Source organism: Cydia pomonella, chromosome 20 (genome assembly GCF_033807575.1).
Source record: "Cydia pomonella isolate Wapato2018A chromosome 20, ilCydPomo1, whole genome shotgun sequence".
Taxonomy (NCBI): Eukaryota; Metazoa; Arthropoda; class Insecta; order Lepidoptera; family Tortricidae; genus Cydia; species Cydia pomonella.
The window spans coordinates 14,692,153-14,704,639 of record NC_084722.1 but is presented as its reverse complement, the minus strand read 5'-3'; the positions used below and the strand labels follow the sequence as shown (position 1 = coordinate 14,704,639).

General features: G+C 37.4%; 2 protein-coding genes across 2 annotated transcripts; one reads left to right on the top strand and one right to left on the bottom strand.

Moving 5' to 3' along the window:
- Positions 1-2,654: 2,654 nt before the first annotated feature.
- LOC133529342 (vacuolar protein sorting-associated protein 29) lies at positions 2,655-5,709 on the bottom strand. The gene is made up of 4 exons (XM_061867038.1): positions 5,551-5,709; positions 4,985-5,176; positions 4,475-4,710; positions 2,655-3,277 (listed from the first exon to the last, which is right to left on the bottom strand). Exons 1-4 carry the CDS (start codon positions 5,551-5,553, stop codon positions 3,160-3,162), a joined length of 549 nt encoding a protein of 182 aa, XP_061723022.1. The 5' UTR covers positions 5,554-5,709; the 3' UTR covers positions 2,655-3,159.
- A 1,755-nt stretch (positions 5,710-7,464) lies between these two features.
- LOC133529341 (egalitarian protein homolog) lies at positions 7,465-11,991 on the top strand. Its single transcript, XM_061867037.1, has one exon. The coding sequence runs from the start codon at positions 7,585-7,587 to the stop codon at positions 10,141-10,143; it is 2,559 nt and encodes an 852-aa protein (XP_061723021.1). The 5' UTR covers positions 7,465-7,584; the 3' UTR covers positions 10,144-11,991.
- The last annotated feature ends 496 nt before the right edge of the window (positions 11,992-12,487 follow it).

Genomic DNA, 12,487 nt, shown 5'->3' with positions numbered 1-12,487 from the left:
TTTGACAACCAAAACAGATGGCGCTGTACTGCGCCATGTTTTGTGGTCACTGAATTGACAAACGAAAACTTTTGACAATCAGGGTTACCATTAGTCTGTTCTGTACAGTGTTCATATTGTTTAATAGTTTTATGTAGTCTGTAATAGTTAGTGGTAATTTGTATTTCTTTGCAGATTAATCGAATACTCCACCGATTTTTACTCTGGGACCAATCCCGAAATTACGAAAAAAAAAATTTCTGTTTCATACATTTTGGCTGGCTGCCCTTAACATTTTGTATGAGTGTATTTTTTTTTTCGCGATTTCGGGTTGGTCCCATAGTGAAAGTTGCTCAGTATGACCTATATATTCACCTCGTAAATTATTGCAAGTGACTAAATAAACACCCTGTATGATCGTAATATGATAAAATTCATATACTAGCCGTGTCTTATCCAACCTAGACATTGGCGGAATCATCAACACCTTGATGGAGCCATAACACGAAAAATTGGTTGAATCAGAGTTACCGCAAATGTATGAAGTTGTACAGCGCCATCTCGTTTATTTGTCAAATTCGAAGCACGAAATTGTCTTAGATTTTATACATCTTAAACTTTTGAACGCCACGCCTATCGTACGCGGCGCGTCATCGTGAACCTTGTCGGTACGCATGAAGGTTGATATTGGGCTGAAGCCGCGCGCGTCATATGACGGACTTTGGCGGTCAAAAGGTTAATCAGTCAATGTATCTTTATTTAACACATATAAAACTGATGACTGATGATGCCTGCATCATTTTAATACAATTTGAATGTCAGTATATCGTCACCACACAGTTTAACCATTTTCCATGCATAGTAATCGACCACATATGCGCCAATAGAATTTCAACTTTAGTATTCCGATTTAAGGTTCAAATTAGATTGCATTTTCGGTAAATGAGACTTTCCTTCGAATGAATCATCAAAGCTGGATTAATATGAATATATTTGTTTTTTTTTTTGGGAAATCCTTCTAGATTAGTGCGGCCTGGAAAAGGGTTAATCTTTTGACCGCCAAAGACGTCATATGACGCGCGCGGCTACAGCCCAATATCAACCTTCATGCGTACGGACAAGGTTCACGATTACGCGCCGCGTGCGATAGGCGTGGCGTTCAAAAGGTTAAGGGTTTTCGACGTCGTATGTTTAAGCCGTTTTTACAAACAGCCAAAAAACTACTTATTAATAAAGGTATATATTAAAAATTTTACAGCACTGGACATATTTTGAAGAGGCTTCTGGAGAGAATACTTACATAAAATCAGTTATAATAACAATACTACAAATAAATAATGCTGTTTTTAACCTTTTCGACGCCAACGACGGATATATCCGTCACAGAGCACAGAGCAACATAGATCCGCGTGCATATGCATAAAGTTCAATTTCAGTTTTGACACTTCGGTGACGTGGCGTCCGAATGACCGATTTTGTTTGACATGGCGTCGAAAAGGTTGTAGTGGTGAAGATATTATGGAAAGAGCTTCTGAGTATGTACAGCCAGCGGCAAAACTGCATGGCCAATTTACGAATAAATGCATTCATGCTGTATTGGCGATGAGTAAAAAAAAACAGCTGCTGTAATAAGCGTCGCGCTCTAACATAGGCGTCGCCAAGGGGTTGTGCACAAATCACGCGAGGTTACGGATACCCTCCTCCCCTTTAGTGAGGTTCTTGGCTACCTTTCGTAAAATAGACTCGCTATTTTGAAGCGTGAAGTGAAAATTTATTTTTAACGAAACCGAGTAAAAGCATTAACTCATGTGGTACATATTTCATTAGTTTCATTCACTGTATAAAAATACACGTGAGGTCTCCATAAACCCCCCCCCCCCCCCTCTCCCAACGTGGCCTGTCGTGATTTTTTCGTGACCCCCTCCCCCCCCTCTCGAACCTCGCGTAATTTATGCACAAGCCCAGGGGGAGGACAGGGGGGAGGTCGAAATTTCTCACCAAATGTATGCCCCTCCCCTTGAACTGCAACTAAACTAAAAAATAAGCAAGCTAAGAGTGTTTAGATTCTCCATACATAGATAAAACTTCATTTATAATAAGTTTTGTACAAGCTTAACGAAAACATCTTTCTAGTTTCGTTCTCATTTTAAAACTACGTGTTGGATTGTAATGAAACTTTGCACATACATACATGAGGTATATCTACGCCTGTAATTAGTTTATATAGCTCCAGCGTATAAAACAAGTAAAAACAGAGCAAAAACAAATTTTATAAGAAAAACTAAAACTCGCTGTATTTTTTAACCTTTTGAACGCCACGCCTACCGTACGCGGCGCGTAATCGTGAACCTTGTCGGTACGCATGAAGGTTGAGATTGGGCTGTAGCTGCGCACGTCATATGACGTCTTTGGCGGTCAAAAGGTTAAACTATGGTCTGAAGGTACATAAACTAATTATAGGCATAGATATACCTTATCCTATTGTAAGTACAAAGTTTCAGAGCAATCTAGCTAGTCGTAAAATGAGAGCGTAACTACGTTTGTATGAAGAGCCGAGTTTGCTGCGGACTCTTAAGGAAGGAAACCCATGTATTAGCACTTTAAGCATACTTGTTTATCTATGGTTGAGGTTTGTGACCATTGGGAAGTATGCAGCTCATCTTATACTCACATGCGTGCAGATAGTTCATCTTATACTGATATTATCAAAGAGAATTTGAAATAGAGGTGGATTGTCAAAGAAAACTTTGTAGCCACGTAAATTTACTGCCATCTTTCGACAAACGATTAAAACTTTTAGAACGCCATTTGACTTTGATGCTTATTATTATACTGATATATGTTAAATTTGTTAAATATCAAAAAGTGGCGCCATCTTACCGGGCACTACCTAAAGGTTATTGCGCCATCGCTCGAAATGATGTCGCCATACCTTTAGCCTTTGATCTATTAGGTGGCGCCACATTTTGATATTTAACAAATTTAACACATATCAATATATGAATAAGGATCAAAATCAAATGGTGTTCTATAAGGTTTAATCATGTGTCGAAATATGGCAGTAAATTTACTGTGGCTACAACATTTTCTTTGACAATCCACCTCTATTTCAATTTCTCGTTGCATTTATCCATATGGAATAGTTTCTCTTAACACTTTAATCTATGATAGATGTATATACTACGCCTTCTTGTACTCGATCCTCTCGACCTTCACCTCGTCGCCCAGCAGTTTGTACACGTATGTGACCACGGTGGAGCTCTGGATGTCCATTAGCACGAATGACGGCGTTGGGTTCCTGAAACAATTATGAGGCATAACAAAGAAAAATAGATAAAAAAACAAGTTTAGCTTTAACCTTTTGGACGCCAAGACCACCTAAAGGCGTCGTTACTAATCGTGCCCACCGCGCCAAGGACAACTATAGGTGTTATGGCGGACGCTGTCAAAGTAACCTTCACACTTTCGAGTAAGGTTTACATTAGCTCGCTTGCGCCCGGGAACTTGGCGTTTGAGTGATGTTTGTGTTTATGACATAAAGCGTTCAAAGGGTAAACAAACAAACTATGATACAATCATGAAACCAATTACACGTCTCCCTAACATAGGTAAATATATTTAAATTTGCGAAAATGTTCCCTTTACATGTACTCACTGCATCGAGAGAAAATACGCACGGAAAAAAAGACGACGTAAAACTGTGAACAGCACTTTAAGAATTCTTAACTTAATACTAGAGTTAGACCAAGCTAAGAAGGCAGCGATTTTGATAGCCCAAACTGTGCAAGTATTATTTTAAATGTCATACTTCTATGAAATTATGACGTGTAAATAACACTTGCACTATCTGGGCCAACTTAGCTTGGCCTAACTCTATTATTGTGTGAATAAATTAACTTAATACTAAGTTCAACTTTTGTACTTTTGTGGTTGAGACCCTCAGCCATGAGGAAACAAAAAAGAAGACTTTGTATTTTTTTTGTGTTTAAAATAAATTGTGTGTCTATAGTTTTTGTCAGTATGTCTTTTTTCACGTTTTAACATACTATTGTATTGTTGGAACGTTTAGGCTGTGCCCGGTAAGATGGCGCCACTTTTAGAAATTTAAAAATTTAACATATCAGTGAAAGAATAAGGATCAAAGTCAAATGGCGTTCTAAAAGTTTTAATCATAAGTCGAAAGACAGCAGTAATTTTACTGTGGCTACAAAGTTTTGCAAATCTATCTCTATTTCAAATTCTCTATGACTATACATATTTGAAAACTTTAAATAGGTTTGCACGAAAAACACGAAAACAGCCTTAATACAAATTTATTTTTAGTTGTTTATTGTTACCCTGTATACTATGGCAGTATAATTTTAGTATGAAATAGCTAGTGAAGTGTATTTTCAGAGTTAATATACTGCCTGGCCTTGCCTGGGTTGATATTTAGGGCTTATTGTGCAATGTGTCCCCAGTAAAGTAAGCATAAAATAAGTTAATTTTGACATACCTGAACAGTGGACTGTAAGCTCCAGTAGCAGACCCTGGATTGATATAAAACTTGTTCTCATGCTCGTACGCCTCAAACCGGTGTGTGTGTCCAGAAATCAGGATATCCACATCTAGCTGCCTCTGCACCAGTGCAAGGGACTCTTCGTCGCCCCAGGGGACTACCTGGTGTCCATGGACCAGGCCGATGCGGAACTGGCCGACGGTTATGACTTTTTGTTCTGGGTAGGTGGAATTCTGTAATAGTCGATAAATGTCAATTAGTTATCAAGCAGCAAGTGGAAACCATAATGATTGTTTTTTGTGGAAAATAGGCGGGTCCACACAGAGCACAAGGTTCATCAAATGGCAGACCCAGTCCAGATCTAGACCGCCAACCTATTTTATTTTTTTGCTTACTTAATAAACTCAAGTATAAACGAACCGCAATGGTCATTTTATTTTAAGAACTAGACCCCTGAAGAAACTAATAGGTGACCCCTGCTGTACAGTTTACATAAAAGTGACCAACCTCATCAAAATCTCCTCTAACCACATGCACATCACTGGCTAGGGTCTTCAAATAGTCATAGGACTCCTTAGTACAGAGGTTGCCAGTACACAGGATATGCTGGATGCGACCTGGCAGTAGCAGCTTCTTAAACTTGGGCGGCAGGCTGCCGGTGCGATGTGGGATATGTAAGTCTCCGAGAACTAGTACCAACTGAAATTTAAACATTTTAAAACTGAATTTTGAAAACTGTTCATACTAGGCAATGTTTAATTAGATGTAAGAAAACACTTTGACCCAAAAGTAAACAACCCTTTAAGTTGTTTCTAAGAAAATACATCCAACTAGATTAATTTTCCGGTTGACAATACCGCCCACAAACTTATAGAGCATCAAATCAAATCACTGTCACTGTTTTCCATGGAATAAACACATTACGACAAAATAGTGTGTCATCAAAGTACATAACATAAGTACCATCCGTCTTGAGGTAGAACATCAAGAAATTTACTCCTAAATGACACAGATATGCGAGAAATTTGAGAAAAACGCGAGTCAGATAGTAAGCCTCGTAAACGTGATCTTACCATTTTGATAGCTTAGTAATAAGCTAGGATAAACCACTAATAGGAAACTAAGCTTAATTATCTATAGATTAATTGAATTACAATGTTATACCCTAATTAATAACACTGAAAAGTAATGAATCTAAATCTAAATCATCGAATTGATGTATATTTGACATTTCATTTCGTTTAGTTTTACGTTTCGTTCGTCGTAAGCAAGTCGTAAGTTACTATTTCAAGGTGAAAATCACAGCAAGAATACTTTGTATTAAAAATATTTAATATTAAAGGTAAATATTTTTTTATACATACTATTAAAATACAATAAATAATGTTTATAATTTATAATCAATTACGCTAGATTTCAAAACAAAAAATATTTCTTTATTGTCTATTGCTATAATGTTGCTATAGTGCAAAAAAGTCCAATACTAATGGGTAATAATTAAGGTGGGGGTCGTTAATACTGGGCTATTACCGCGAAAATCGAAGTTCGTTAATTGCGGGCATTTTTCACGTCTTAGTGAGAGTAAATAGCAAGATCCACGAATTTTGCGATTAACGATTAATGGACTTAGGAAAATGTAATAGAAGTTAAAAAGTCCTTTAACATTTTAAGAAGGTAACTTAAAAATTAATCCGTTGATCAAAATGTTAACTTCGTTAATTAACGTTTTACAGATTAACAAATTAATGCCCAGCTATGGTTACATGTTACTGTTACAGTACCAGCTCGTAACGTTTAATTTAGAAATTAAATTTATTAAACGTATATAATTGCTCCGCAAACTTTCCAGTGTCAAAGAATGCCTATTACTCCTAATTTCCAATAACAATATATTTTCACAATAATTACATCACTACCGGGAAAACCGAAATTTCATTATCTACCTCTCTATCACTCTTTCATATACGAGCAATAGAGAGATTTCCATTTTCGCAGTGGCCCTTAGATGAAAAAATTACACATCCCAATAATTCACCTCTTTTTAGGGTTCTGTGGAACCCTTATAGTTTCGCCTTGTCCGTCTGTCTGTCCATCCACGCCTTTGCTGCTTGATCGTGTTAGAAGCTGCAAGTTTATCATGAATTTGACGACCGGTTTGGCCTAGTCGGTAGTGACCCTGCCTACGAAGCTGATGGTCCCGGGTTCAAATCCTGGTAAGGGCATTTATTCGTGTGATGAGCATGGATATTTGTTCCTGAGTCATGTGTGTTCTCTATGTATTTAAGTATTTATATATTATATATATCGTTGTCTAAGTACCTTCAACACAAGCCTTATTGAGCTTACTGTGGGACTTAGTCAATTTGTGTAATAATGTCCTATAATATTTATTTATTTATATATACTATACATTAATCATGCCGAAAAAGTGGCAAAATAACAAAAAAAAAAAAAAACTTTTTTCAGGTACCTCTATTACAAGTAAAGTGGGAATGAATTTTTTTTTTCCTGTCCTTCAATAATCTCCCCCGTCTAATAGCCCCCGTTTAAGGGAGCCTGTTATGATGACGAGCATATACGGAATCCTAACTGAACGGCCCAATTTGTTTTTTTTTTTTTTTTTTAACCTTTTAACTTTCAGACCCAGTAACAAATTTTATAAGTAGATCATTATCGCAAGTATCCCAACGATGTAATTTTTGTTACATTTTAACGGATTAACGATTAACGTTCACTTGCGTTAAATTTTCCGAAATGTAATGCTTTAACGTATAACGAAGTTTTATTAATGGATTAGTGATTAACGAAGTTAACTATTTGATTAACGGTGCCGAGCTATGCATGTAACATAAAGCATACATCAGTTTTATATTATATTTAATTATTTATATTTAGTTAGGCAACGGCCTTGCCGCCAATTTATTTCCAAAGTGATTAATAGGGAGTCATCAAAAAGTGAATGGCAATGCCAACGACTTCTCTTTCCGCTCTATTGTTTATGGATAGTTGACCTGCCTGCGCGAGAAAGAAAAATTTCATGGTGTTGTGGGTGACACATATACGTAGAAAAAGTTTAGAGTAAGAACATTGGCACCAACTGCAGGGAAATGGAATCAATGGAATATGAGCTCGCCAGAAACCTCACTCTGTTGTTTTTCGTGGAACGCCTGCTCGATAAAGGCGAGCCGAGAACGTTGCACGATCTGTCCTGTCAGTTTGGTGCCAAGGGGTTCACTAAGGAGATGCGTCAGATCGCTGGCGGGTCGCAGTCGGGGCTAAAGAAGTTCCTGGCTCAGTACCCGGCGTTGTTCAACATAGACGGGGACTATGTCGATATCAACACGTTCCAGAAGCATCTGAGCGGGGCTGGCGCGGGATCCAACAACGACTACATCGAGGAGGCGAAGGAGTATTTCGCCAGTAAGATGATCCAGTACGGAGAGGGCACGGAGGTGCCGATCAAGAGCCTGCTCGGGCACCGCTCGCAGGCGTCGCCTCAGGTACGTCACATCTCCGGGCAGCGCATCAAGGAGTTCAAAGACTTCTTGCTCAAGCACCCGGACACCTTCCAGATCATCGAGGATAACGTCGTTCTAGTCAGTGAGAACCACAGGCGCGGCAACACTTGCAGCAACTCTGAACAGTTCCACAACTTACCCGTTGCTCACATAAACACAGACACAGCACAGCAATTGCTCGATTATGTTGCTCAATGTATTGAAGCTAAAGGTCCAGTAATGGTGGACCAACTATTTCATCTTATTGTATCAAGGTTCCCACAAGAATATTGGTATCAAGTGTTTAAATCTCCGGCAGACTTGAATGCCTTTTTGAAACTGTTTTCTGATAGCTTCCATGTGCAATCCAACCTTGTCACATTAATTAGCAAACCAAAAATACCTGTAATGTATCTAAATGCAAAAGCAAAATCAAAGACTGAATCACCAAAGCCTTTGGCTGAGGAGAAGCCTGTATCCCCCGCTCCGCCTACTGTAGTGAGTCCGACCCCTTCAGACGGCCACCAGAGCCCTGCAAATAGAATACTCAGTCCTGTTGAATCTCCCCGAGGTCCGCAAGCTAACATTGCTAACCAGACTTTGAAGCAAAGGATAAATTCAATTGTTATTAAGAATTTGGCAGAGAATATGGTGCGAGATAGAGTGAACAATCACTTAAATGCCCGCAGTTCAGAAGAGACTAATGGTACTCCAAGCATAAGGAGTAATCTGATGGGCGAAGCTTGGAGGCAGAAAGTTCTTCAATGTACAACAGTTATAGCTAGTGTGAGAGAGTGTGCTACTTTAATCGACAGTATCATGAACCCTAAACGCACCACAAAAAGTATTGTCTCCTTTGATTGTGAAGGCATCAACTTGGGACTAAAAGGTGTCTTGACTCTCTGTCAAATTGCTACTATTAATGGTGAAGTATACATTCTAGATATAATGGCATGCCCAGGCATGGTTGTTGAAGGCAAAATCAAGGATCTTCTTGAAAGCGAAAATGTAATCAAAATTATACATGATTGTAGGAATGACTCAGTCAATTTGTACAATCAGTTTGAGATCACTTTAAAGAATGTTTTTGATACACAGGCAGCTCATGCAGTGCTGCAGCTACAACAACAAGGTGTACCTGTTTACAAAGTTAAGAATTTGTCTCTGAATGCACTGTGTGAACTTTACAATGCTCCGATGAACCCAATGAAAGAACAATTGAAGAATGTTTACCGCAGAGATCAACGCTATTGGGCTAGGCGTCCATTATCTAAAGACATGATCATTTATGCCGCCTCTGATGTTTTATCTCTGGTAAACCCTGCCATTTACGCATACATGTCCTCAAATATCCGGTCTGACAACCAGCAGCTTTTTGAAGAACTGAGCAATGAGCAAGTCTTCATGCACATCCAACCTACAGAAGTGAAATTGAGGAAAAGGCAAAGAAAAATCAACACTGAAGTTGGTGAGTTGAAGCAAAAACTTGCTGAGACCACTAAGAATATTGTTCTTAGTAACCGAGAAATCAGATTATTAAGATATTTAGAGCTCACTGAAGAAGAGAAAGAGAAGCTAAAAGGTTGTCATAAAATATCAAAGAAGCTGGAGAAACTTGAAGCCATAGGGCAAGAAAAGGATTCTGATTCTGAAGATGATGAAAGAGAGAATGAAATGGCTAGTCTAGAGTCGAACCCTTCTGATTCTATCTCATCTCCTCACTCCACTCAGCCTCCAAGCCTGACTGAGTCCATGCAAATGATGGACGAAATTTTATCAGATACAAACATGGACAAGGTAGAAAAGATTAATCGCCTGGAGGCCATCTTATCTGCCGTCGCGCCACTGAGTGGTGAGTTAGAGGATAAATTCTCTCAAACCATGGAACAAACGCTGCCACTGCTCAAAAACAAAGACTGGTCCAATCTTAGCCAGATCTTGAACATTGGGGAACCGGACAGGAAGAATTGTTCATGTAGATGCCATAATTCCACTTTCGACGACAAATGTAATGATCTCAACCAGACTAAGAAGGCGGAGGTTGGCTCTCAAACCCTCAGCACCGGAGACATCGTCATCACGAGGATCCACTTCAGGGAAGAGGACAAGGTGAACGAGAGAATCCTGGACGCGTCTCCGGCCAGCAAACGGGGTATCAACATGTCCTGATAGCCCAGCACTTCCATTCAGTGCCACTTGAGTTTCGGAATTTTCTTGTGATCATGTCAATTTTGTATGTAGTTGTTTAAGTTTGAAAGTTATTTATATTTATGGTGTAGCCGCGCTAGTGTGCGAGATAGAATAAATTAAGTATAGTTGTGGGTCGCATCGCGCCGGGCGAGCGACCGCCTACGCTGGATGCTCATTTGAGCGGAGAACGTGCATTCGAATAAATGCAACAGTAATTCGCATAATAGAACAGCTACTTAACGCCTCATCTCCATCTCGGACGCGCTACCTTTTATACTTCTTTATTTATGCTGGCTATTGCCTGTTAAGAACCGAACTTATATGTGATAGATTTCAAGGCCTTTTGTTTTCGAGCTATTTAAATTGTAAATAAGATCAACTTCACGATGCGTCAGCACGATATGATGGATCACTGATATAGATCGATATGTACATACACGTTATTTATTATTACATCTTTACCTAATGTTTTCGTAGTAGCTTTGTTGTTACTGAAATCTATATCAAATCAAAAATGGCAATAATAGTTATACAATAAAGCCCTTTATTGTAATATACTTCGAAATACTATTTAGATTTAAGTATTTTAACCATGTTTAAATATAATGAAGAGGTTTAGGGATTAGTGTTATTGAAGGAGATTTTATAAAGTAGTGCGGAGTGCGGAGAGTGGTGCTTGGAAAAACTTAATTTTAATAATTAGATGCAGAGCGCATCGGCGCAAGTAGGAAGTAACGTTGTAGATATTCACAATTAATTTATGTGAGGACTGAAGTAGATATCAACTTTGTTTAAAGTAGGTAATTCTTTGTGCCTTCGAGTCATATCCAACGATTGCCTTGTGAATTTTTACGTACTTTTTATACCTCAATTTAATGTAACACAAAGTTCCGAGCAAGACACAAACTAGTATATTGTGATAGGGAAATTTTACAGCAAATAAGAAGTTTTTAAATCTGTAGAAGATGTAGAAGATTTTGATCTATTGTACTCTGGTATATATTGCTTTCTATCTTACCTTTTACGGGATAACTTAATCAGTTGTAATCAAATGTATTAAGCATGTTAAACCATTTCGAATAGTTTATTTTTGTTGCGATGAAAAGTTGAATAAGTTATATTTTATGCTTACTGCTTAGTAGTGCAATTTTTATTTTCTGCTCCATGTATTATAATAATCAGTATTGTTTCCAAAATAGTAGAATCATAGCATTATTCTTAGGTTCGTATTATTTTGCATTTACTAAGATTGTGCGACGATTTTAGTGGAACATGAAATAAATTATTTTTAAATTATTGTTAGTACTTTGTACTTGCATATCAAAATTTATTATTTTTAAATTATTGTTAGTACTTTGTACTTGCATATCAAAATTTATTATTTTTAAATTATTGTTAGTACTTTGTACTTGCATATCAAAATTTACTCGTTAAATTATTTTCGGTCATAATATATAATTGCATAATATGAAGTAAATTTTATGGTGAATAGACCATTATGAAATTACCTTATTTATTCCGAGAGTCAGTTTGTCATTTTAATCGTGCCTTAGACTCAGCACAAGTTAGAGAAATAGATTTAAATACTTACATTCTTTGTATCGTTTCGTAAGGTGTTTTTTCAGTGCCACTAAATATTTTATTAAGTTTTTTTGTTAGTCAGCATAAGCCTAACAATCTCCCATTTTTAACAAAGGAATTGTTAAGATTTTTGTATTTGTGATTACAGAGTTGTGTTAACTTACAGTTTCTGTAATTTGTGGCAAATTCAAGTTTACTAATTTGCACACCGTTCATGTTTAATAAATAAAAAAGTTGTAACATAAATATGTCGTATTATTCATAAGTACAGATGTGCAAGTTGCGGAAAGTTTCCAAAAAATAGGAGATGTTCTCGGAAATTTCTTGAAAATTTCACAGAAATAAGAAATTTCCATTTTGTTTCGGAAACTTTCAATCCCCATACAAAAACATAAGAAGTTTCCGGAACTTTCCAATGTGGAAATTTTCGCAAATTTGGAAAGTTTTCTTCGGCACATCCGTATTCATAAGTACTAATTTTACTTCGCCAATTATCCAAAATTTGTGATATGATGCTAGAGGTATACACTTGGCAGAAACTATTGTCAATTTGCAACCCTGAATAATATATTTAATGAAAAAATATTTTAAAATGTTGCACTTAATATAATTAAAATTGAAAAACAAAGTGTATCACCATGTATCACTCTTATATGCCCATCCTGTATTTATACCTAATCGTTAAGTGTCCATTAGTAGCCCAAGATATAGCCTACAAGGAAAAGCAGCCTTATCCTCTTGC

Coding starts and splice junctions, on each gene's coding strand:
- LOC133529342 (XM_061867038.1), bottom strand. Junction 4,711..4,984: donor TTAGAGGAGATTTTGATGAG/GTTGGTCACTTT, acceptor CGACTATTACAG/AATTCCACCTACCCAGAACA. Junction 3,278..4,474: donor GCTTACAGTCCACTGTTCAG/GTATGTCAAAAT, acceptor TAATTGTTTCAG/GAACCCAACGCCGTCATTCG.
- LOC133529341 (XM_061867037.1), top strand. CDS start 7,585: ATGGAATCAATGGAATATGAGCTCGCCAGAAACCTCACTCTGTTGTTT.